The sequence below is a fragment of the Rhineura floridana genome, chromosome 2, assembly GCF_030035675.1.
Source record: "Rhineura floridana isolate rRhiFlo1 chromosome 2, rRhiFlo1.hap2, whole genome shotgun sequence".
NCBI classification, from domain to species: Eukaryota; Metazoa; Chordata; class Lepidosauria; order Squamata; family Rhineuridae; genus Rhineura; species Rhineura floridana.
In genome coordinates, this window is record NC_084481.1 from 156,145,167 (window position 1) to 156,171,704 (window position 26,538).

The 26,538-nt window shown below is 42.5% G+C and overlaps 1 protein-coding gene across 16 annotated transcripts in view; it reads left to right on the forward strand.

The window, feature by feature from the left end:
- DGKZ (diacylglycerol kinase zeta) overlaps nucleotides 1-26,538 on the forward strand; it is a 170,319-nt gene that overhangs the window by 136,209 nt on the left and 7,572 nt on the right. For 14 of the 16 annotated variants that reach the window (XM_061610872.1, XM_061610874.1, XM_061610876.1 and 11 more), the window contains 16 exons: nucleotides 1,977-2,055; nucleotides 2,522-2,577; nucleotides 3,365-3,427; nucleotides 3,683-3,756; nucleotides 3,909-4,020; nucleotides 5,015-5,214; nucleotides 6,532-6,632; nucleotides 7,164-7,243; nucleotides 8,672-8,716; nucleotides 8,987-9,056; nucleotides 18,457-18,497; nucleotides 20,071-20,252; nucleotides 20,894-20,925; nucleotides 23,042-23,085; nucleotides 25,134-25,254; nucleotides 26,131-26,167. In XM_061610872.1, the coding sequence (XP_061466856.1) occupies nucleotides 1,977-2,055; nucleotides 2,522-2,577; nucleotides 3,365-3,427; nucleotides 3,683-3,756; nucleotides 3,909-4,020; nucleotides 5,015-5,214; nucleotides 6,532-6,632; nucleotides 7,164-7,243; nucleotides 8,672-8,716; nucleotides 8,987-9,056; nucleotides 18,457-18,497; nucleotides 20,071-20,252; nucleotides 20,894-20,925; nucleotides 23,042-23,085; nucleotides 25,134-25,254; nucleotides 26,131-26,167 (1,337 nt within the window). The remainder of the gene's footprint in view (nucleotides 1-1,976; nucleotides 2,056-2,521; nucleotides 2,578-3,364; nucleotides 3,428-3,682; nucleotides 3,757-3,908; nucleotides 4,021-5,014; nucleotides 5,215-6,531; nucleotides 6,633-7,163; nucleotides 7,244-8,671; nucleotides 8,717-8,986; nucleotides 9,057-18,456; nucleotides 18,498-20,070; nucleotides 20,253-20,893; nucleotides 20,926-23,041; nucleotides 23,086-25,133; nucleotides 25,255-26,130; nucleotides 26,168-26,538) is intronic. The other 2 variants (XM_061610877.1, XM_061610869.1) reach the window with 1 other exon arrangement.

Below are 26,538 nucleotides of genomic sequence, written 5' to 3' on the forward strand. Positions count from 1 at the left end.
ACTTTCATCAGCATTCATTTCAAATCATTACTGGCTTCTGCTAAGAGTGTATCATCTGCATGTATTAAATTATTGATATTTCTCCCTCCAATTTTCACACCTCCATCTTGGTCCAATCCCACTTTCTGTATGATATGTTCTACTTATAGATTAAACAAACAGGGTTATAAAATACACCCCTGTCTCACACCCCTTCCAATTGGGAATCAATCGGTTTCTCCATATTCTGTCCTTACAATAGCCTCTTGTGCAGAGTATAGGTTGTGCATCAGGACAATCAGATGCTGTGGCACCCCATTCCATAGTTTTTTCATGATCTACACAGTCAAAGGCTTTGCTGTAGTCTATAAAGCACAGGGTGATTTTCTTCTGAAATTCCTTGGTCCGTTCCATTATCCAGCATATGCTTGCAATATGATCTCTGGTGCCTCTTCCCTTTCTAAATCCAGCTTGGAGGTCTGGCATTTCTTGCTCCATATATGGTAAGAGCCTTTGTTGTAGAATCTTGAGCACTACTTTACTTTATTGGATATTAAGGCAATAGTTCGGTAATTACTGCATTCCCTGGGATCCCCTTTCTTTGGAATTGGGATGAATATTTAACACTTCAAGTGTTTGGGCCACTGTTAGTTTTCCATATTTCTTGACAGATTTTTGTCAAAATTTGGACAGATTCAGTCTCAGTTGCTTGTAGCAACACTATTGGTATGCCATCTGTTCCTGGTGATTTGTTTCTTCCACGTATTTTAAGAGCAGCTTTCACCTCACATTCTAAAATTTCTCGTTTTTCATCATTCAGTTCTACCATGAATGAATCTATCATCCTTGCATCTCTTTTATAGAGTTCTTCAGTGTATTGCTTCCATCGTCCTTTTATTTCATCTCAGTCAGTCAGTGTGTTCCCCTGTGGATTATTCAACATCCCTACTCTTGGTTTAAATTTCCCTTTCATTTTTCTAATCTTGTGGAATAGGGCTCTTGTTCTTCCCTTTTTGTTGTCCTCTTCTATTTCTATACAGTCACTATTGTAATAGTTCTCTTTGCCCCTACGTACTATTCGTTGTATTGTTGCATTTAGGGTTCTGACCTTGTTTCTATCTCCTTTTGTTTTTGCTTTCCTTCTCTCTTTGACCATTTGAAGAGTTTCTTCAGTCATCTATTGAGGTCTTTCTCTCTTTTTAACTAGGGGTATTGTCTTTTTGCATTCTTCCCTGATAATGTCTCTGACTCCACTCCATAGTTCTTCTGGTTCTCTGTAAACTAAGTTTAAAGCCTCAGACCTGTTCCTTATTTGATCTTTATATGCTTCTGGGATGTTATTTAAATTGTATTTTGGCATTATGATTGCTTTGTTGGTCTTCTTTAGCTTTATTCTGATTTCCAATATGACCAGTTCATGATCTGTACTGCAGTCTGCTCCTGGTCTTGTTTTTGCAGAAAGTATGGAACTTCTCCATCTTCTTCTACCACTTATATAATCAATTTGATTCCTATATTGACCATTTGGTGAATATTCATGGTAAGAGGTATTCAGAGGTGGTTTACCATTGCCTTCCTCTGAGTTTGGATGCATCTTAGTCTGGTGTCTCAGCTTTGACCATTGTGCCTTGGGTGTTCCTGCTAGGATTCTAGCCTCTTGGTCTAGACTCCTGACGGCATTCCTCTCAGCTTCTTCAGTGCTCTCAAACCCCCGCATCACGTTAAGGTGTGCTTCCTAGAGGGGGCTTTAAATCTGTAAAAAGTGCTAATATTGCATTGTTTCAATGTTTCTGAAAATTTCTGTTTTTTTTCTGAAAAACAGGGAAAAACCAGATTTTTTCCATGGCTTCAAAAGTTCCAGAAATTTTACATCTCTAGGTGTGTTTTGCTCACTTAGTTAGTCACAAAAAGGTATCGATAGAGTAGCTGAGAAATCACCACACTTTCATCATAGTCTCAAACTCACTGGTGGATTTCTGTCTCCCGTTCTTTTTTAGCTCCCTCTTGATGTCTTCAACAATTATTTCAGCCTTGGTTTTGATGCCCGGGTGACACTGGAATTCCATGAGTCCCGAGGTAAATAGTGACAACAGGTGGGATGTGACTGATGCTCTGAGCACACCATATTTGGAAGGGTGGTCTCTTGTGGGAAAACCACACCTTTGATTTTGGAGGTCACAAACTGAAGGCATAAGGCTCGTAACCTGCTTCATTGGGAGGGAGGGAGAAGTGTCAGGGAATTGGCTTCAAGGAATACCTTTCCTTTCAACAGGAGGGGTAAGGGTACATTTTGCTCGTAGTGCTAAGCTAGCACTAGTCTCCTGATCCTGTGATACAGTACAGTGACGATAATGCAGTGTGGCAAGAAATAGTCAGCTTTGCAGTGTATATTGGGTGGGAGAGAAAGCCTGTCCATTGCTTTTTTCTAAAGTTGGAATTGTGTATATAGAGATGGTGCTGTGATGGATGAACTACCGTAATGGAGAGAACAACTCTTTTTCCTGAGAACAAATGACTGATAACAAACTTTTTTTTTTGGCAGAAGCCAACCCAGAGAAATTTAACAGCCGATTTCGAAATAAAATGTTCTATGCTGGGGTGAGTTCTCCGGGGGTTTTCAAGTTCCAGTTAAGAATTGCTGCCTTGTTCTCAGTATGCCCCAAATGTTTTTTTTGCTAGAACATGTATAACATCTTGAAGGAAGGCCATGCTGTAATCCCAGGCGAGCCTTTAGAATGATACCTGTGAAGAAATACATGTGCAAAATGTTTTGTAAGAACTGAAAATCAACATAGCAGAGCTAAGGAGCCAAATGGGCATTGCCAGTATTTAGGGGCAAGAGAGTGAAAAATGCTGGTTTACTGGTATGTGGGTGGAAAGTGTTGGCAAGGTCATGCCAAGAACAATACTTGGAAAACCTCTGATGCAACTGATAAACTGCTGAATGGGGCTGTAAAAGTAAGAGCATTTTCAGCTCAGTAGTAGATGCAACCCAGGGGTCTTGATGTGATGTAAAGCCATATTTGTACTTTCAGATTTTTCCAAGTCAAAGTGTGCATCGGTATCTATATTCTACTATGCACCTTCTCAACGGAGTAGTAGAGACCAGGCACAGTGTCTCTGAGATAGTGAGCAGTCAGAAGTTGAATTGATGTGGGTTTCTCCTTGTTACATCATTCCTGTTTAAACTGCTACTTTGTCCTGTCTGATTTACCTGAAGTGTCAACACAACTGTGCATTCACAACCCTAGTAAAAGTTGGGAAGTTTCCTGAAACGTATCTGACTGAAACCCATTTGCTTTCTCAGCTTCTTAGAGCTGGGACTGGGCTGGGCTAGTGCAGGGTCAGCCTCTGGGAACTAATTTGGTTTCTCTTCTGCTGGCAGACAGCATTCTCTGATTTCCTCATGGGGAGCTCCAAAGACTTAGCAAAACACATCAAAGTGGTGGTGAGTATATTATGGAGCTAATGGGTTCTTGGAGGGCTCTGGAGGGGGGAGGTTTTTGATTAGGTTGCAAAGGTCAGTCTACTGCCATGTTAAAGATGGTTCCTGTGAAAGGCAAGGGACGACAAATTATATTTGGGAAGGATCGAGACAGTGAGAATTTGTTTTCCTCAAAAAAAAGGATGTAGAGAGCACTTGAGTTTCTTCTGTGTTGCAGCCAGCCTTGGCATCTGAGTGTTGCCTTTTTTCTTTAATTAGTGTGATGGGACAGACTTGACCCCCAAGATCCAAGACCTGAAGCCTCAATGCCTCGTCTTCCTAAACATTCCAAGGTGAGATGGTTACTCTCACTGCTTGGGAGAGCCAATGAGCATTCTAAGCTATGTTTTCCCCTTTCTTTCCCTCTGATTTCCATTGCCCAAGATTCAGTGTGTGCTACCATCTGTCCCCAACAACACTTTCCCTCCTTCCTGTCTGTGTGTAGGTACTGTGCAGGCACCATGCCTTGGGGCAACCCTGGAGAACACCATGACTTTGAGCCCCAGCGCCATGATGATGGCTGCCTTGAGGTCATTGGCTTCACCATGACATCCCTGGTAAGTTAGCATAGGTTCTGATGGCTAGTGCATCAGGTGTAAGAAATGGCCCACTTAATGTTTGACTACTTTGTTTCCCTTGAGCTCACTGGAAGGATCCAGGGCAACACCTGCTTGGGGCAACAGGAACTCCTGGCCTTTGTTCTCCTCAGGATGTAACATGAGCGAGCAAACAAACAAAACCAACTAAACTATCACTAAGCCTGCTTAGCTGATACAGATAGTGGCAACCGCTTGCTTGTTAATATGTTTTTTTTTAATAATATGTTTTTAACCCTTTTTTAAAATATGTTTTTAAAGCTTTTTTGAAAATGTTTTTAATGTTGTTTTGTTTTAATGTATTTTAAGGTCTGTTTTTGTGATATTTTAAAGTGTTTTTAGTGTTTCTGTTTAATCAAATTATAAATAAATAAAATAAATAAACCTCTATATCTGTTGTACAATGGTTACCATGCTGGAAGAGTTACCTGGCACAAGGATTGTGCCTTCTGCTTCTGCATGTGGGCGTTTGAGTCCTTGGTAGATTCTGTGGTAGAACACATACTATGCATGTATAAGGTCCCAAATTCATTACCTAGTACCTCTGTTTAAACTTCAAAGAATCTTAAGAGGTGGGGCTGGGAAGCACCCCTGTCTGAAATCTTGGAGAGCCACAGTAGGCAATACTGGGCTAGAACGACTACTGATTTGACTCGCTATATTGCAGCTTTGTACATTGGTGGTAGTAGGAGGCAGCCAATCCAGACATCATGGGCTAGAGCTTAATTTCATCTCTGCTGTCCTCTGTACCACACTAGATAGGTGTGTGTTTTCTTGGTGCAGAGGACAGCCGCACAACGGTCCTGTGTGCATAAGTGCTTCGTCTTCTTTTTCGTCATCTTCTTTGTCTTCATCTTCTTGTACCATTTAGGTATCCCAGTTCATGTGTAATCTCCTCCTGTCGTTGGGTGTTTGTGGTCCTTTGCATTTATGCTCTTGCTACTTTGTTTTCTAGGCTGCACTGCAGGTGGGTGGCCATGGAGAGCGATTGCACCAGTGCCGGGAGGTGCTGCTCACCACATCCAAGGCCATCCCTATGCAAGTGGATGGAGAGCCCTGCAAGCTAGGGGCTTCCTGTATTCGCATTTCCCTGCGCAACCAGGCCAACATGGTGCAGAAGACCAAGAGGCGCAACTCCATGCCTCTGCTTAATGAGTATGTTCTATCTGACACAGGGGTCATCCCCAAGGCTTTGGTGCAAGGAATGAAGGTGGCCTCACCAGTTCATAGTATAAACCTTTTACATTGTGGTGAGCTTCTGCCCTCCTTACTTCAGAGCTTCCTCTTCCTTTACGGGGGCACCTGTTGTGATCTCAAGTTTTTTTTTATTTCAGTTTAGTTGAGTTGGATTTCTGTCCTACTGTATCTCAGAGGTTTGTGGTAGATTACAATGTACCAGAAACCATCAAAAAGCAAGTTATAATATTATAAAATGTAAGATGTATATACAACTTTATGAAATCCAACAAAATTAAAATATTTACAGGCAGTGTAATGGGTTTTCTATGCAATAGTGAGTCTTCTGAAAACTGTTTTGTCAGGAAGGCTCTGCCTTATCCTAATCCTCAAGGCAAGCATCTGAAAGAAAAATGGAGGAAGCAGGGTTACGTGACCCCTCAGGGAGCGTTCTGAGGAAGTAGAATTCCTTCAGTGTTCCATTTTCTTTTGGGGGAAGGGAGCAGAGAGTTGTATCACTGACATTCATAACTGGCATGAGATCTTAGGTGCACAACTTCCTACACTGTCATTGGGAGGAGGTGAAGAGGAGAAAGGTATTATGTCACTTAGCACATTGAAGGCATACTGAATTGGGAGGGGAGGTCTGGGAGAACTTTGTGTCTTCCTCTAGGCAAGCCTGTTCACCTACCTAGGGTACATCTACATGGCAGCTTGTTACACTTCCATTTGGCATTGTAGTGCAAAGGTAGCAACATTAACCCCCATCTTTAACTCTGTTCCAATGTTAAGACTATGCTGGTCTCCTTCTTGTCTATATTGTCCATGGGATCTTACTGCAAGATTCATTATTCCATAAAGGAGCAAATTTTCAAACAAGCCAGGAGTTGCAGCTCCCTTCCTTTTGGCCTTTGCATTTGTAAGCAGGAGATGGCAACTGGGGCCAGTGTTATGGGAACAACCTACACAGCCAGAGGAGTTATATGAGCCCAGGGTTGTCCTATCTTTTTTTCCCCAGAGACTAGATGCAGTGTGCCCACTTCAGTGCTAAAGAACAGATGCCAAATACAACTGTTGCTCTGAGTTCTTGTCTGCAAGCAAGATACAATTTTTCCAAAGTATTAGTACTCTAATAGTTGTTGTTACTATTAGCAAGGATTTTGTGTCACCTGGGATTTTTTCAGCCCCGTAGCATTCCCTCTCTCTCACACACACAACAATGCCATCTGCCTTTTTATTTTGAAAGTGGTCCCATCTGAATTAAAGCATCATTTTCCTTTCTTGCTACGCAAACAGTCAGCAGCCAGTTCCAGAAAGGCTAAGAATCCGCGTAAGCCGAATTGGTATGCACGACTATGAAGCACTTCACTACGACAAGGAGAAGCTCAAGGAGGCCTGTGAGTTGTTGGTTCTGTAGCTGAGGCTGCTGGAGCCTGTTTAAATAAAGGGCATAAGACAGTTTACAGGAACTTTCTGGACCTTGGGGCCATTTTATACATACATATATTTGTTCATAACAGGTGACTGGTATTAAAAAGCAGACTCCTTTTGACGTTCTGTCACCCTATCCAAGCTATTCAAACGTGTTGATTGTAGCATAGTAGCATTTTACCATATAGTGTCTTCTTTGAAAGAGCCCTTGCACCAGAATTTCCTGTATGTGGGAAGCTAACACACCTGTGGGAGAAGGCTGCTAGTCTAGGATTTCTCCCTGACATGCTCACTTTAAACATGCAGAGATATTTTGTCCGTTGGGTACTTTCAAACAAGTAGTTTCCCATGTGCATTGTGAGATGGTATGGTTATTGTGAGATGTGGATTGCATCTATGAATTGTCACCTAGGTCCTGCTCAGTGAATACTGAATTGGCCATGAATGTAGGTAGCAGGTTAAATGATATTTGCTGATAAAATGCTTTCAAATTCTAGCTGTGCCCCTGGGAATAATTGTTGTGCCAGGAGACAGTGACTTGGAGATGTGCCGGACGCACATTGAGAGGCTTCAGGAGGTGAGATGTGAACAAAACAAGCTATAATTTTACTACTGTTCAAGTTTCAGATTTGACTGAGTAGCAGAATTTACCTCTCCTCTTAACACATTTAGAACAACAGGACGTGGTTTATTTACACCTCCTTGCGTAGGTTCAGAGTGAGTCCAAATGTTTTCTCTCTTCATCCCCTCACTCATACAAGCAAAGTAATGTGGGAATAGGTTGTTAATCTACATTAACGCAACCACAGTTAACAAAGCAGGGCTTTTGTATACAGTAGAGCATTCAGTGTAAACTGCCGTCAGAATTTGAGTGAAAGCAAATAGATACATATTCATAATAAATAAATAAGTAGCTGGTCCTGGTGGGAGGTGCGATGGGGGAGGGGAGGTAAGTGCAAGTTCATTCCTGTGTTGTTTAAATGCCTGAAGAAATATTCCACATATAAATATTTGGGGTTGTATCCAACGAAGTCAAACTCAAGATTGCAGCCCTGGGCTCCTGCTGGGAGGAAGGGTGGGATATAAATTTAAATAATAATAATAATTCTACCTGTTGAAATAAATGGACTGAAATTAGTCATGTCCATTGATTTAAATGGGTTTACTCTAAGTTGGATACCACCCACATTCCCATTAGTAATTAGTGTTTTGCAAAAGTAATAACTGACTCATTTGTTGAACCTAGAGAGAATTTCAATTATCAGCACTTTGCCAAGTGTTTTATTTACATGGATTTTACTCTGCCTTTATTCAAATCCTCAGTACTGTTATCCCTCCAGTTCTGAGTGAAGCTTGCACCTTACCTGGCAACTTTCCTAAATGACTCATCAAATTCCTTCTAGCTGGGAAATGTTACTGGCTTCCTACTTTGGCTCCAGTGAATAAATGCATGGAGAAGCCCATTCTCTGGAGCTTGATTGCAAAGGAAATGAGATGGGTGGGCAATCTTCTGTGAACTGCTGTCTTGTTTTCTTACCTACATTTCTGATTTATCTTTTGTTTAGCACTTATGTGTCCGGCAAGTAATAAAGCACGCAGCACCTGATGTGGATGTAACATTCAGTGTGAAAGAACCCTGAACCTCTCAAGCTTTGTTTTGGTCATAAAACTATCATGGGAAGCAGCTGTGATTAAATTGCTCCATTTGGGAGGACCAGCATAGACTGATGCACATTGAAACTAGAGCTCTTGTACTACAATAGCGTGTGGCTCGTTAGGCACACGGCTTCACTTTCCTTCTCCTTCAAAATCTCTTTACCACACTTGAGACCATTTGCCTGTTGTGGCTTGTGTCATCCAGCTCTTGGATTACACAGACCAATATGGGTACAATGGAGGCTGGCTGCTCAAGAAGATGCAAGGGACACCCTCCAGTTTCCTAGAGTTATGGGTATGCAAGCACATTTTAACTGTTGTGATAACCCAGCTCCTTCCCTTTCCACAGGATTTCCCCCCATGCCCTTCTACTATTCAGAGCCTGTTTCCTCAGGTGTGTATCTTCTCTCTCTCCCTCTCTCCTTTGCTGAAAGACTCTTCCTTCCCTCCTTCTACCTCTTTCATGCATGATGAGCTTGCATCGATATTTGTCCAGTGCATCTGTTGAATCACATCCATGTACTCTGTGCCTACCTCTTTCTGTCAAAACACATATATTGAGTGCACCTGAGCAATCTATGTAGGAACAAGCCAGAAGAGATTTGTGAAAGGGAATGGGAAAGGACTTAGGAGATCTGATTCTGTTTTGCTTGCTTTGATTTAGGAAGGGGACGGAGCCAAACCAAAGACACTGTCGTGCCAGAAACTGTCCCCCAAGTGGTGTTTCCTGGACTGTGAGTACCTAAGCATATGTGTGAAGTGGATATGCAAATATACACTAACTCTATAGTCAGTAAGTTGGGGCTGGTACATCAAAGGTTTCATGACTAATGCTACTATCTTGGGGAAATTTGTTGGCAGTGCCATGGACACTGTAATGGAATATTTCTATAATCATAGTTTTGTTTTATGTAGAACTCAAGTAATGCTTTTGCATTATTTCTTTTGCTACTACTGAATACAAAGAAACATAGGAATCTGCCTCGTGCTGAGTTGGGCCATTGGTTTGTCTAGCTCAATAGTGTCTATGCTAATCAGCAGTGGTTTTCCAGAGTTTCAGACAGGGGTCAACTCCAGGTAGAGGTTAGAGTTGCCAGGGATTGAACCTGGGACATTGTGCAAGCAAATATGTACTCTGCCATTGAGCTATAGCCCCCATCCTCATTTTTGGCTGGGGGGTGGGGAGGGGCAAGCCTGGTCCAACCCTTCTACTCAATACCTGTGCCTCATGTGACTGCTGATGTCAGTCCTATACTGAATTTCACTTGGTTAGTGAATAGGTACTTTGGGTCGCAGAATTGCTTAGCTCAGAAATGTAGTGAGGCGCTTCTGTATTTTAACTGAAATGGGATGGCTGCTTTGTTTCCTGATTTTATCCTTCTCTTTTACATTTTAAAAAAGGACCAGAATAATAGTTTACAGCTTCCCATTACCTTTTTTCTGTTGATTAATAATTTGTACAATGGATAATTAATATTGACAGGATGGAATACTAGTGCTATGAAGAGTGTGTATTTAAGTCAGTAACAATCTTGGCAAAACCTCATGCCAGGCTCTGAAAGAAATAATGTCACCAACAAGGATCATAATTCTGGCCTGCTACCAACAGTGCTTACAGTCGGCAAACTTGTAGTATTCTAAATCCAAAGCTGTATAGTTCATTCCTGTTACATACATACATACAAAACTTTATTGCGTATAGCCATAGGCCTTTGCAAGATACAAAGAAGATTAAAATAGGTAGGCAGGTAGGATGCCAGGAGGCTAAAATTAGTCCAGACTTAAAAGACGATCACAAGGCATTGTAAGTCTTAATATGTCTTGCTCGCAGCTTCCTGGCGGCCAAAGCAAAGTTGGCCACTGCGACTGTTACTTGTTTGGAGTTGTCAGCCTGAAGGTCGACTACTAGCTCCTGGGCGCGTGTCTCTAAGTGCAAGCAAATATGTTGGGCCAGGAATTTCCTCCTGGGATCCTCGTACAAGGGGCAGTAAAGCAAATAGTGGGTGATGTCCTCTATCCGGTTACACCCAAAGATACATCTCCATTCTTTGACCAGGATTCCCAAATATCTCCCGTCGAGGTATGCCGAGGGCATCATTTGGAACCTAAGTTCCGTGAATGCCCTGCGCAGATGGGCGTGTGTCAAAGCCTCAAAATAATATGGTCTGGCGTGATTTACCTTAAGTAGGGGGAACCAGGGAGAAAAAGGAACTGTTGCAATAGCTGCCCAATCTTGACACGCACCGTGGTCAAAAATCCAGTTCCTGAGTGCATGTGGGCTTAGGCTTAAGTATTCCCCCATAGAAAGATTGTAAGTTCCTAGTTTTGCTTGGCACAGGTGGGCCCAACCCCCAATCCTGTGTTGCTCAGACCAGCAGAGTTTGGGAAGGGAATAATCATCCATCCTGGCTAGTCTCCGCCAGGATCTGAGGTACGCTAGATCAATTCTTGCTGAGAGGGATGGTAGGCCAAGCTCAGCTCTGAGATGGGCTGATGGCACCCCTGCCTCATGAACTTGTTTTGAAGAACTTCTATTGTACGTTTTGCCAATACCCCCCACAGTTCTGCTCCGTAGAGGATTTGAGCTAAACTTTTAGCCACAAAGACCTTAAGCACGGGGTTAACTAATTGCCCTCCTCTGGTGTAAAAAAAACTCTTGATTTGGCCTGTTGATCTGGCGCATGAGAGTTTAATTGCTTCTAGATGGTATTTCCATAAAAGTTTCTCACTGAAACACAGGCCCAGGTATTTAAATGAGTGGACCTGTTCCAGTTGGTGTCCATTTAGAACCCAGTTGGAATTGGGCCTCTTCTTACCAAAGATCATGATCTTGGTTTTAGAATAGTTGACAGACAGATGCTGCTCTTTACAAAAGTTACCCAGACGGGCAAGCATCCTTTTGAGGCCAATTTTATTCAGGGATAGTAAGACCAAATCATCAGCGTAAAGCAGTGATGAGATCTTACGGTTCTCAGCTGATGGCGGAAAAAAGGAAGGGGCAGCCATCTCAGGGATGATATCATTAATATAGAAGTTAAATAAAAAAGGGGCCAGGATACAACCTTGCTTCACTCCTCTCTCGACCTGAATGACTCGGGATAAAATACCTTGCAGGCCCATTCGGACCTGTAGGGTGTTCGCCTGGTGGAGAGATTGAATAAGCCAGAGCAGCCTTTTATCAATATTTGTCTGGCCTAATTTGTGCCATAACAAGTCCCTGTTGATTAAGTCGAAGGCCGAGGTGAAGTCTACAAAGGCCACAAAAAGGGACTTGTTTGGGCCCTTACATTCCTGTTACTTGGCTCAGTGGAATCCTAACCATGTCTACTCAGAGGTAAGTCCTATTGGATTCAATGGGGCTTACTCCCAGGTAAGTGGGGTTAGACTGCATCCTCAGTCACAACAATGCCTGTAGATCAGAGCTGGGGAACCATTTCAATCTCAAGGGACATATTTCCTTCTGGGCAATCTTCTGGGAGCTACATGCCAGTGGCGGGCAAAGCCATCAGAGCAACAAAAGTGGATTTTACCTTTGTACAGTAGGCTCGTGTCTACACACACCCCTCTCTATCCTCCATCCAAGAAAGCAAAAAGGGATTATCAGAGTTCAAGGACGCTTTCCAGCCAGGCAAAAATGCTCAAGGACCAACAAAAGCAGGGCCAGTGAGGGATGTATCAGGGGGAGAGCTGGTGTGGCCTGAGGAGTCCTGAGGGCCTCATGGGAAGCATGGAGGGCCATATTTGACCCCTAGACATGAGTTCCCCATCCCTGCTGTAGATCATTTGGGCTCTCTACTTTAAGTTATATAGGGGCTAGGTTGGAATAAATCTACCAAATATCCCCTCATTTGTTTATTTTAAACTTCAAACTCAGGGAAGGACCATAGCTCAGTGGTAGAGGCCATGTTTTGCATGCAGAAGGTCCCAGGATTAATCCCTGATATCTCCAGGTAACGCTTTTGCCAAGTGGGCCTGATCAAAAAGTGGCTAACCTTCTACAGGCCACATTTGATAGATGGGTGAGTCTGCCCACCTATCAGTTGCCTGATATCATATGGCATTAGGCAGATAGATCCAGTCCAATTGGAAAGCAGCAGTTCAATGCTTGTATCAGTGCTCAATTTAAATAGCATCAAATACAAAGGAAAGGACCTTTGGGAGCATGCTCTTGAGTTCCCAGTTGTTCCTTGACAGCTGTGGCTTTATCTGTCCCACACCTGACATCATATGACATCAGGGGAGTGATAGCTGGGCATGACTGGCCAAAATGGCCACACAGACCGAACTCAGCAACTAGGGCTAGATGCTAAGAGGTAGATACTCTGACTCTATATAAAGCAGCTTTCTGTGGTCTGTTGGAATCCAGGCCTCAATGAGAGAGGGCTGAACAGAGCAAGGTCCATATTGTCCCAGGAAGAGACACTGCTGCCTGCTACCACAGAACTGTTATAGCAGGGGGTCAGGTTTGCACTTCTTGCCATTTCTCCTTGTTGGACTGAGTCATCTCTCAGCTACATTAATCCTGCTGTTCTCCAGCAGATGGCTCTGTAGGAAAAAGCACAAGGAAGATGTGGCAGTTTCACCAGTCTGATCCAGCAGTAGTTCTTGAGGACCAGTGAATATGCTGCATTCAGAATTGCCTTTTGTATATCAAATTCAATTGCAGCTTTTTCATTTGGGAAGTAATGAGAGAGAGAGACAGAGAGAGAGAAGGAAGACTGACTGGTTTTTGTTTTGTGTATTTTCTGGGCCTATGACCCAACCAGCTGTGTTTTTGCAGGAACCCCCAAGTGCTCGGCGGGGCAGCAGAAGCTTGTTTACAAACACAGCTTTGTTCCAGGCCTTTTCTCAGCCTTACTCTCTCCCCTCGCCCTCCCACCTGAAGTGTTGATGCTGTGTTCCTGCACATTTCACTTTTACTAGCACATTTTCCTGTTTCTTGGTTTTGGTTTAAGCAACAGCGTGAGACTCTCCCACAGGCTGGGACAATAGGGGCTTTTGTGCCCCTATAGCAATGCTGGAATGAGTTCCCAAAGACATGGGGAATAGCTTGCATGGCGTATTGGGCCTCTTTGCTGCAATGCCAACAGGCCTCCCTCCAGCAAGATTCTAGCAGGCATTAACAAGAAGGCCTGAGAGGCTTGAAGGATGGGGAAAGCACCTGGTGCAGTGGGATTTGATGGGATTTAAATTCCTTCCATCTCCTCCCCAGCCCAGATCTCAAGGAACAGGATGGTGATGAGCTTTGAGTCTATATGAGCTGCTAAACTGTGAGCTTCTCTTCACTCTATTTAAAACCTTACTAATAATAGAAAATCACTGTTCCAAATAACATTGCATAGCCTCTGATCCAGAGGGAAAGGATGAGATTACCGAGAGAGAGATTATGGAACCCCATTTGGGGGGGAGTCTCTTGTGTGCACCTCATATTATGAAGATCCTGTTCCAAGATAGTGGGTGCAGATTATTTTCTTCTTTTCTGCTAGTTTCCTAGCAGCATGTTCCAAACTAAGGAAAATGTGTTGAAGAAAAAATCTGGAGTGGCATTCATGGGCAACGCAGGCTCATTAAAATGGTTGAATTACTGGCCTTCATCAACAGTTCTGTAGCTGTAAATCTCTCCCCAGGACAGGAAAAACTAGGTTCTTTCACTTCTCTAATCTACTCTGGCTTATGTCATGGACACTCCTCCCTTCCCCCACTATTTCTGCTCCATTCCCACATCCCTCCTCAGCCTTATGGAAAACTGCCATAATGCAACAAGATCCACTTACCTGAACTATAGTCCTTTATCTTTCCCCAACACAGTTTGTCATCAGACCACAGCCACAGGAGTCCTCAGATCATAGTTAACATAGCTTGTATTTATCAAATGAGAGAATATTGGGCCTGTTCTGAGGATGCATATTTATTTTATTCCCCCCCCTCAATCCACATCATCATTGTATTTTGTAAATCCTAGCAATGCCTTTTGTGTAACTGTATCCTAGCAATGCCTTTTGTATAACTGCCTTATACTGAAACAGACCCTTGGGCCATCTAGCTCAGTATTGTCTACACTGACTGGCAGTGGCTCTCCAGGGTTTCAGTCAGGGCTCTCTCCCAGCCTTAGCTAGGGATGCCAGGGATTGAACTTGGGACCTTCTGTATGCAAAGCTAATGCTGTACCCCTGAGCTACCAGCCCAGAACTACTCTGGTGGCCTCCACTTGCAAGGAGCTCTCCATTCCTCCTGCCAAACGGTAAGGCAGGTAGAAGTACTGGCAGCTGGCTTTCCGGGGGCAGCAGCCCACAGAGAGCTACAAAATAGGGTGTTTCAGGAACAAAGAGGGGCAGAGCTGGCCCTGAATCCCAAGCTGGCTCCATTGTCACCACTTGATGGCAACAGGCCCAATTTGGGCTTAATCGCTATGTCAGGTCTAGACTGGTGTAGCCTCAGGTTCTCTTCCCCCCGCCTTTAGCCTGACCATTGTGAACAACAAGACTATTGATGCAGTGGTGGCTCCACTACTCCATCATGCCATGCCGCTGTCCAGCTGCAGTTTGGATTGCTTTGCCAATCTGATTTTTTAAGGATCTGACAAGTGCACTATGCGGAGAAGGATTGCTATCACTGTGGTTAGTATCCTATTTACTTGCGCCATCTGTCCATCTGAAGGCAGGTGAAAGTTCAGGCTGGAGCCTGCCAAAAACATGGGGAGCTGGAGTCCCTTAGGCTGCCCCAGGTCAACAGTTGCACAGAGTTACCCACACCAGCCTGCATTAGGTCTCTTAGAACTCGTATATATACATGCCATAGTGGCTTCACTAGATTCCTTCATTACAATCATAACTGGGCTCGTGCATTCATGTGAATATGAAGATAGTCCTATGTGGTCTAGAAATATACACATATGCTACTATGGGGGATTGGGAGCAGTTCTTGGTATATCAAGAGTACTTTTTGGAGCCATTGTGATTACCAAGATTTGAAACCATTCTGGCAAGCACGTAGTTAATACCATAGTGGGCTGGAGAAAATGTAGTGCTGCCGTTGGCCATTAGAGCCCAGGCTGGATAATCTAAATTATTCCAGTTTGCCAATGCTTTTGAAAAGGATTATTTATTTTAAAATGTAACTATTCAAAAATTTGAGTCCTGCTTTTCCCTTCCAAAAAGGAGTCACTTAAAACAGTTAACAAAATATAGAAACTTATGTTATAACACTAATAATAAGTAAGTTCAGTTAAGCAACAACAATCAAAAGCTTGTTTAAAAATGAAATGCTAAGAGAAAAAGGTAACCTAACTTCTTGGAGAAAGGAGTTCTGCATATGGAATGCTGCCACAGAGAAATCTCTCTTGCTTGTTCCCACCAGCCAAGCCTCGGAGGGCCATGATGCATGGAAACAGGCCACAGCAGCTGGTATTAAAAGGATGGGCAGATTCACATGGGAGGAGATGGTCTCAAATAACTTGGGACCAAGATTTTGGGCTCCAGCTGTACAAGACAGAAAGGCTTGTAGACAACAGGCTGGGTGCTGTTTGCCTTTTAGAATCAATTAAAAGTGAGTTTCGAAATCACAGGGTGATGGTTCTCTGTCTTAAGACGAGTAGAGACAGATAAGTCTGGAATGCACTTTTCAACAGTTTCAACATTTCTGCTTCAGATGTGGATCCAAAGACTACAGGCCAGACCTTCACATAGCCTGAATCCCAGTTTAGCAGATTAAAGAGGTAGCGGGAGTTAAGTGAGCCCTGATAAAATATTTGCTGCTGATGTCAACTGAATTCAAAGGAAAGGGCCAAGGACCCAGTTCTTGCTCCATTTCCTCCCCCACACAAACAGAACAAATATAATAGAACCTCTAGTAACCCACCCCAAAGCATGTTTACTTGGGAGTAATTCTCAATGTGTTCAGTAGGGCTTATTTCTAAGAAAGATTTTAGCCTAAATCTCTCTCTCTCTCTCTCTCTCTCTCTCTCTCTCTCTCTCTCTCTCTCTCTCTCTCTCTCTCTCTCTCTCTCTCTCTCTCTCTCTCTCTCTCTCTCTCTGCCTCATTTCAGTGCATGTTAATGACAGCGTTGCCACGTTATCTTCATTCATAACTTTTTATTTGTGAATTCATTAAGCTCATTTTCGGAAATCTGGTTTAGAATAGTTTTTATATCCCAAAACACACACACACACACACAAATTACATTTATCCACCCAGAGTGCATGAAGAAAGAAGTAGTTAAGGCACAATAAAGGAAATTAATCTGTAGTGGCTAATACATCTATTCTGCCGATACCAGTGACAGAATTTTAAAAGCTACCCAGTTAAGTCAGTATGTATCAATAATATATAACGGTTTATATTTTCACAATATGGAAGACACAAAAATTCCCACTGTGAGTTTTTAAATTTGGATCATTGTATTGCAAAGGGGCAAGAGTTCCTACACCTGCAATTTTGCAAGCAAATCATCTATATTATAAGAAATCCCAGAGCAGCTGCAAAGCAGATTTGGGAAGCTTCCCTCAAAAAAGTACTCCTTTTATTTCTGCTGGGCAAAAAATGTTGAAAAAAGCCCTGTAATTGCCTTACTATCTGTTGCTTTTTCTGACATTTAGTCTGTCTATGCTATGTTTGGGTTTAGCTGATCCTTGACACTCGGGTCCAAGGCCATTGCTGCTCAAATGGGAGATCCTTGTCAAATGATATGTTTATAGCAAATGATCTGTTTATAGCAAAGTAAATGCAAGGGTATTACTCATTTGTTGTGTGTTCCCTCCCTCAAGATAGCATTTCTGTTGTGAAAGTACAACAGCTGCATGTTGGAAAATGGGTGTCTTTCCCCAGTTGTGTCAGTTGTGTTGTGGATTGTATCACTCTTACTTATGTCTGTTGGATCACTGTTCACCAACTTACAAAGTAGGTGCCACAAATGGCACAGGCAACAGGTGTTTGTGGCCCTCATAGATACGGCCTGGAGGACTTACAGGTTTGGTTGTGGCTACATTTTTGCTTGCCTCTCTAGCACTGAGCTGCTTACTTGCTCCCCTTCTTGCTAGCCTAGAGGCAAAACCACTTCAGGTCATAGGCGGGGTGGGGGGAGAGTTGGAGGCTGCATATTTACTCTGGAATGTACCAGCGGGGCACTTGTTCTTACTCCAGTGCAGATATTCTTTCCTCCTCATATCTTTTCCTTTTTATATTGAGCCTTCTAGATTGTAAGCCTAAACACAGGGCCTGCACTGTTTTTAAAATCTGTGTACAGTGCCTAGAACATGTATAGATATTAGCATTTCTGATTATCATAAGAAATAATGAATGTCAGGTTGACCACCAATTCAATAGTGCCTGTGACCAAACTACTGGTCAATGGGTATGATTACCCTTCTAGCTCCTCCTCAGCCCTAAAGGCAGCACTGCTTTGTCCTCTGGGAATATCAGCTTCCTTGATGAGCTGCTGCAGTGCTAGAGTACTCATTTTCTTTCTTTATCTGTTTATTTTATTAAAATTTATATACCACTTGATTGTAAAAAACTGTAAGTGGTTTACAAAAGATAGGCAGCGCTACTTTAAAAAAATGTGCCAAAGCAACATGGTTTCTCTTTGGATTACAAATCAGCACTGAATTTTGCCACTGTGTGTGAGCTCAAAACTTTCACCCTACAATAGTACTCTGTCACTTTTGAATCTCCTCCTGTCATTTATACCTCTCTTTTGGAGGTCAGAGTCACATGTGATGTGCATTAAACATAATTCATGAACCACTCCTGCTTTATCTGTCCACTCTCTTGTTGGTTCCAGTGATCCAAATCATTTGAGAGTGACTAAAGCTGTTGTTCTATACTTGGGAGGAAGCCCTATTGAAACTGGGACTTGCATCTGAATAGACATATATAAGATTGTACTATGAGAGACTGAGCTATAAATTAGGGGGTGTCTCTAGTTCAAATCTCCCCTCAGGTGTGAACTTACTAGGTGTCCTTAAGCATGCTGTTATTCTCTCTGCCTTATCATCCCTATATTCCAGATGTAGGGTTGATCTACCTCACAGGATTGTTGTAAGGATTACTAAGTTAATGTTATGTGAAGTTATTTGAAGATACTAAAGCACTATATAAATGCTAAACACTCTTTGTCTATCTCTTCCTTGCTTGCAGCAACTACAGCAGATCGGTTTTATAGAATAGATCGTGCCCAGGTGAGCTCCAGTTTATTCTCAAGAGACTGTTGACTCTGAGATTGTCTACTGCGTGGTCCCTGTGGAAATGCATGTGAATTGTTGCGTACAACTTGGTTTTCATTTCCTTTAGAATGTCTCATGTCTTGTGATTATATTTATTTAATAAGGGAATTCAGTCTTGAGGTCAGAGGTATTTGTTTCCTGCATTCAAAAAGTCTTTTTAAGACTTCTCTTGATAATCCTTTTCCTTTTATTTTTGATCTATTTGTGTGGAAGAAATGTTTAGGGTGGCATGTCACTAGAGAACAATGCACAGGAAACTAGGGAGGTTTGTGAAGGCTTGTGTACATGTTAGGTCTGAAAGAAAAGTAATTATTTATTTCTCTTAAGTGACATCACATAGTTTCTCTGTAGCATTAACATACTGTATTTGTAAAGACTTCATACTATTCACAGTGGCTAGGCAAGAGATCTGGAACTTTATTTAAAAAAAACACAAAAGGGCTCAAATTTTGCAATACAAATAAAATAAATTATGCATTAGTTTTGAATTTCCACTACAGTAGTACCTCAATTAACAAAGTAGATGTGTTCCTGGATATTATTTCTTTAACAGAAACTTTGGTACCAGAAGTAGGAATAACATGGAAAGAATAGGGATAGATGCCTGCAACCGCTCATAAATGGTGGGGACAGCTTCAACAAGGGCTTTAAAGGGTGCCTACCCGGCACCTACCCCTACCCCTTCTTCCCCCTCCCTTCTTTCTCCTCTGAATTGTATTGGATCCTTCCCCCCCCAGCCCTGGGAGAAAGCAAGAGCTCTCTTTAATGCAAAGCAAAGACACAGGCTTGTCAGTTTCACCCTAGCTAAGCAAAGGTACAGGCTTATCTGTTTATTGATAGCAAAGCAGAAACACAGGCTGATCAGTTTCACCTTAAAGCAAAGGCATAGGCTTGAAAGTTTATCCATAACAAAGCAAAGCTTGTCATTTTCACATTTTTTTAAAAAAAACTTTAATTAAAAGGAGTTTCCTTCCTGGAGGATTCCTTAACCGAGGTATTACTGTACAATTTTCATTGTAAAGTAAGAGAGAGTGTGTGTCCGTCCGTCCGTGTCCTTTCTGAGGATGAGGAAAATAGGGCTGGTTCTCCTGGATAAATAGACAGCATAGTTGGGGATACAAGATATATCAACAGTGGCAAAATTTTACCTTTTGATATTTTTGTTTTTGTTTTCAACATTGTTGTAAGTTACTTGGAGACTTTCAGGTAACAAGTGACTAATAAATCTAATTAAAAAATTAATAAAAATAATACCTTTTGGATTCTGCAACCAGACATCCTTTCTGTTTTTCTAAACTTATGGAGGAAATTATTCTTATATCTCCAGGCCTTTTCCCATGACCACCAAGATTGGAATCATGCTTTCTTGAAAGGAAAAAATCAAGCTTCCCAGAATTTTATTCAAATAACTGAATTCCATGGTTAAAATCCACATTGCTTATTGTCTGACAATGCAGATTGAGACCCCTCATTCATGTTTAGTGTAAAGAAATCCCATCCATAAAATGATTGTCATGTGCTTTCTCAGGAACATCTCAACTATGTGACGGATATCTCTCAGGATGAGCTCTTTGTGTTGGACCCAGAGCTGGTGTGCACCCAGATAGTGGGCACATCTCCTGCCATGCCTGACCTTGTTGATGTGCCCTCAACACCTACAAGGCAACATTTTGCTCTCCCAGCTTCACCATCATCCACACCAGTCTCCAGGTGAGGCTGTCTGCTTAGGGCCTGGAGGTAAGAAAGACCAGGCAAGGTTGGGGGAAGGACCCCAAGGAAGAATAGCCTAAGGATGGGTGCAGGGTGGAGGATGAGAGTTAGTTCTTCAGGCAATAATTATTCCTCTTGTGTTTGCTGTCTGGTTAAATGTGAAGCAGGGAAGGAATCCTTCAGGGTAGGAAGTTCTCCTTCCTTGGCACTGATCTGTTAATATGAGCTGTAGATTAGTTCATATATTTTAACCTTCATAGGATGGATGTCTACTCAAGAGCATGCGGTTGATAGATCTCATGGAATACTAATCCAGGGTTACAAAATGGGTGGCATGCTGATATGGGAAAGGGAGGCATAATTAAATAGAGCTGATATGAGGAACAAAATGAGGAACAGACCTAAGATAGATAGGATATGAATCCTGCTATGTTCCTCAGCTCTGCTACTCCCCTTGTCTGATTCCGCCTCATAAATGGAGCAGAGCAGAATTCTGGATCTGTAATAGCACAGCTAATCCCATTCCTGGCCCTTTCAAAGTAGACAGAGAGTTCTCAGTGGGCAAAGTTGAGCAGATGGAGAGCTGCATTAGGAAGATCTCGTCTCTTAGCTTTGAATTTCTCTTATTTTGTTTTTTCCAGCTCAGAAATGAGGAGCTGTAACTCCTTCAAAGGTGAGACTTTTTGCTCATAGTATGCTCCTACAGCATATTTCCTTCTCCTCTCAGTGACTGCTAACCTGTCATTTTTTGTGTTTCATTGTCGCATCCTTCAGTCCCCCTAATCTAATACTACTTCAGCTTCTGTAAAATATAGGACCATCAGTTTGTTGTAGATGGTACTGCATAATGCATTTTTAGTATGCCCTTGTAGACTGTAGTCAGTGCCAATCACAGAGGCTGTTCTCCAGATGAGTTAAAGCTATCCACACAATGTCTTATGAGAGAGTGTTGTCCTGTGCCATGGTTTCACTGCTGTTGGAATGGATGAGAGCAGTTTGAGTCCTGGTAGACAGAAGAACTTTTTGGAACATGGCAGATGCTTTGGTAGCGGTTCTTAACCAAGTATATATTTTCCCAGCCCAGGGTTTCTGAGGTTATTATCTGATGACTGAGAGAGTTGACATCAAAACTTGATGATATAATCCTGGGAGTTTAGAGGCAGGAAGCATCAATTCAATCTATGCCTATCTTAAATATGCATACTGATGGAAGGTGGGTGTGTCGCAAGTGAGCTTACATTGCCAGTGCTCATGAAGCTGAGGCCTCAAAAGGTTATGATGGAACAAGAGATTTTCAGTACAGCTTGAGATGAAGTTGACTTTTCAGCCTTGAACGGGGCTGCAGTTGGATGTGTCAGTTGCAGAGGCTACGGGAAGATGGAATGGGCCAGGAACATCACTGTGTGTTGGCATACAGAGGAACTGGAGCTTTAGTGTCTTCATCCCTGCTGTATCATGAACTGAGTGCTGCAGAAGCCCTGATTAGGGAGTTCCTTCGGGGGGGCAGCTGCAATAATGACTGGTTGGGTGAGATTTGACATCCATTGGCTTAACAAGCTATCTTCTTTCTTCAACTCATAAAATCTGGCAGAAAATACCATAGTGGTGCAGATTTAATCTCCCACCTGTGGAGATTTGGGGTGCACGGTAGGGGAGCAGAGTTAATCTCTCAAGCACCAGTGAAGGTTCCAGGATGTATGAGCACAAGGTCAGGGGCCTCCCTCTCCTGAGTAAATAGAAAATGTTTTCCTGGAGCTTGAACAAGCTTAATTCCTGGAAATGCAAATGAATCACTGACTGAGAGGCATCCCTGTGCACTGTCTCCTTGGGGACATCTGCTTTCCACCTCCTCCACTCACCCTTTCTGCTCTATCTCTTCAAATTATCTTTGATAAACTGCCCTCCTCTCAGCTTGGCCATTTCTGTCCTTCCTTCCATCACCTTGTGGTCTTGCCTCTTCCACATTTCCTTTCATTTACCCCTGGGATTCCACTTCATGGTTTCTTCCTTGTATTCATCACTGGGTCTTCTGAAGTTCTGTGCCCTATTTGGTGCATGCCTGGTTGTCGCAGAAACTTTTGGGCCCTTCCAAACTCCCATGATTACTCTCATCTCACAGTTGCTGAGGCTTGGAGTTGGGAGGAAACATGAGGCTTTATACCTACATAGCAGTCTCTGTAGTGTATCAAATTCAGTGATGGTCCACAAGATGTGCAAACCACATGTGTGCGGAATGTGTGTACATGTTACACATGTGTTCTTTCTCACTCCCACACAGAAAAAGCACAAACACTCTTTATGAATAAGAAGAGAGCAGCAATAGGGAGAAATGCTGAAATCCAAACAGTAAAATGGAGCTAATGCATACTCGGCAAATGCTGGTTTAACATAAATTGTACGGCCTTTACACTAAGTATCACAAGTTTCTGTTGTGGTCTCTCTGCTCCACTCTTGCCCTTCCTCATCTCAGACTCCAGACAGCCCAGTGGGAGTTTACTGCTACAGATCAGAAAAGCCTTTGTGCTTAGGGGACGTTTTGCAGCATTACACAACTGCCCTGTACTGTCTAGACATCTTAGTGAGCAGATAAAAATCACAGGCAATCTCCCTGGAGTTCTCTGGGTAGTGAGCACCTGGCTTTATTAGCCAATCCCTGTTCCTAGCTTGGACAGACCCCCCCTCCCCCAGTTGCTGTCTGTTTGGTCAATATACTTACCCCAACCCTCACCTTACAGTCTCCCTGCCTCTTGCTTTGTTTTGCAACTGTGACCTGTGTCTCCTTCTTGCAGATGATACTTTGATAGACGCTGCCAAGAATAATGATTTCCACAAGGTAACAGCTATCACATGCTAAAAACTAAGCTGCAGAGTTGGGGAGGCTGTGGGTAACTTTCACTATGGCATTGTTTTCCTTTCTCCCAACTAGTGACGGATACAATGCTGTTACTGCTGCAACCTCTTGGTAGTGCCATCTGGTTTGTTGATACCAACCTGCTTGTTAGCCTTCACCAGTGGATAAACCCCAGCAGTGCAGACTTCCTTTTAAGCATTCCCTTCCTATGCCCAGTGGACATCTTACAGAGAGAACTTTCTATTGCAATCAAAGTGCTACAAAGACACCTTCGTAGCTTAAACAGAATTGTGCTTAGTTCTATAGATGGTGTGTGCATGAAGATCAGTACCATTTTAAATGTTTCTTACTTGTGGGATCCACATTGTATCATGTATCTATCCCACATCATATGCACTGCAGTCAAGAGTGATGCTAGCCTTGGGTTATATCTGCTTAGAGAGAACTTACTCTTCTTTCTGAAGTCAGGAGCATGGCAATCCCACAATCTAGATATATAGCCATAGTGACCCCAACTAAGAAACGTGTGTTGAGGTGTACTTCTTATACCTATTTTGATGGAATTATTTAACAAAAAGGCCTGGTTTGCACATTATGGTAAACCATGGTTAATGTTGATGATAATTAAACCATAGTTAAAGCTGAGGCATCTGGCAGATGATCACTTAAGCCTTGGTTTATTATGTCACCAAATAGTTAAAAGCGACAGTGAAAGCAGCCGAGTCTTGAAAGCATTTTGAATTTTTGCTGCTCTTCACTTGCAGCTCTGTAGCTTTTGGGCAGTGACAGCTCCTTAACCATAGTTGAGGAGGAGGTCTACAATTGCACATAACACTAAGATATGGTTAACAGTAACTAAGGTTTATAAACCAACTACAAACCTAAGTTAATGAGTGACCTTTAACCATAGCTAATAAAACATAGTTAAGTTGCTGGGCTGGGTTCACACATAATACTAAGCCAGGTTGAATGAATTATCATTTAATAAAGCGTGGTTTAGTGTTATGTGTAAACCAGGCCAATGTTTGTATTTAGAGAAATTTCACCCTGAAGTGAGAAATCTTTGTAACGCTTCTTGCTACTATAAGATGTGGTGATGGCTTTAAAAGCAGGTTAGTCAAATTCCTGGAAGATCAGGGTATCAATGTCTACTAGGCATGATGGCTATATACTACCTCCAGGACCAGAGGCAGTATGCCACTGAATACCAGTTCCTGAGGAAGAACAGCAGGAGAAGACAGATGCACTCATGTCCTGCTTGTGGTCTTCCAATAGGCGTCTGGTTGTCCACTGGAGACAGGATGCTGTGCTAGGCAGTTCTTTGGTTTCATCTAGCAGGACTCTTCTTATGTTCTGTAGCTTACCACATCAGATTCAGATTTTGGATGTTTTTTTTAATCCAATGGCCTTGAAAGTGGCTGTGGCAATAGTCAACTATGGGATTTCTTTAATCATGCCTTTTCAACTAGGATGTGTCTGTTTTAACTCTATAGGGTATATTTTATAGGAGCAAGTAGCCAAAAAAGAATTAATGACTTGTGGTGAGATTTTCCATTTGTTGTAGCTTTTTATTTATTTATTATGTATTTATTGTACTTATATACCACCCCATAGCCAAGCTGTCTGGGCGGTTTACAATCAAATCACCCTCTTCCTTCTAAAATTGTTAGTGTGAGTAGTTATGCATCTATGTGAGCTTCTGTGTTTATCGTGATCTGCAGAGGTAGTGATGGTCTTTTTCCATATGGCCATACTATGAGAAGAGTTTTCTACTGATGAGAGTGATAAGCCATTGTAGCTCATGTTATGCCAACTATTAGGGGGTTCCAAATGCATTCCTTTCTTACTGTTTCTGTCTGATACAATAGTTGTCCAAGTGGTTGTCAATTGTTAACGTTTGGTTGTTTAATGAATTGCTCTTGCTTATTTGCATGGTGGTTTTTACCTTTGTGTAAACCATCTTGATTTTAAGACCTGCCTCCATAGAGTTTATATTATGGCTCTTCTCAAGCTGTCCTATCTTGCTGTAGTTCAAAGAATTGCACCAGGCTGGCAAGGACTTGATGATGCGCGATCAAACAGGCCAAACTGTTCTACATCATGCAGTCAAATCAGGGAGCAAAGAGATTGTCAAATACATAATTGAAAATGGTAAGCCAGAACAGAAAAGGTACTGGGTTGATTTGCTATCATGTTGGCTACATGGGGAGGCTGAAAGTCTTTAAATTAAACATTGGTGCAGTCCAGGAAGCAAAGGATGTACATTTTGACATAGATTCTCATCTTGGACTCTTGTGCCTCAGTTTTTCATCTGTAAAATGGGATTAATAATGCTCTACCTCATTGTCACTAGATCAGTGGCAGCACAGGGCTGCACAAAGAGTGCTGTACTTCAGTTCTGACCCCACCAAGGAGTTGGAAGTAGCTATGTGCAAAAAGAAGCCCAAACTTGTGGTGTGTGTGGAGGTTATTCTTCCAAAATGAGTTTACATTTAGAAGAGCTCAATAGCCATTCATTCAAGGCAGGAAAGAAAAAAACTGCATTTGCATGCACATAAAGGCACACACATGGTCTCCCATACACATCAGTCCTCCCTGCCTTCCTGGTTTACACTCTTAGCTATCACCAGCAACCATATGTCATGGATAGCCTGGGGTCCTACCCCAATTTTTTTTAAGAGTAAAATAATACAAAAACCCTCTTCCACAATGAGATCACAAAACTGGCATCCTGTTAGGGTTGTGGTGGAGTGAATGAAAAAAATACAGTAAATACTGCACATTTAGAGTGCAATATAATTTATGGCTAAAGGAGAATAAAATGTTTGTTCACATGGCAAAACAGCCATGGTGTTGATTTCACAGAAGTGTTTGATCTCCATAAAAAAAAGCACAGCCCAACCCCTGTGCAGGTGTTAGGGAGAGAATAAACTGCCCTTTCCTTCTGCAGTAGATTGGATAAGGAGTGGCATGACCCATGTCAAGCGGGCTGTCCTCATTGTTTTGTTTTTGTCTCTTCATCCCCAGCTCCTGTAGAAATTCTGGATATGGCAGAAGAAGAAAAGTAAGTTCATTGTGGTGTACAGTGCTTTATTACTAGCAGTAAGTGCCTGCCCCTAAAGAAGGCAGAAGGCCAGCTCTTTTTCTTCACTCGTATATCTTGTTTGAGAGCCAGAGTGGTGTACTGGTTAAGGTGTTGGACTACGACCTGGGAGACCAGGGTTCGAATCCCCACACAGCCATGAAGCTCACTGGGTGATCTTGGGCTAGTCACTGCCTCAATGGTAAACCCCCTCTGAATACCGCCTACCATGAAAACCCTATTCATAGGGTCGCCATAAGTCGGAAACAACTGAAGGCAGTCCATACCTTGTTTACATGCTGGCTCCCTCTGCTGGCAAGATAGGAGCTTGAACAACTGCTTCACTTTTGTGG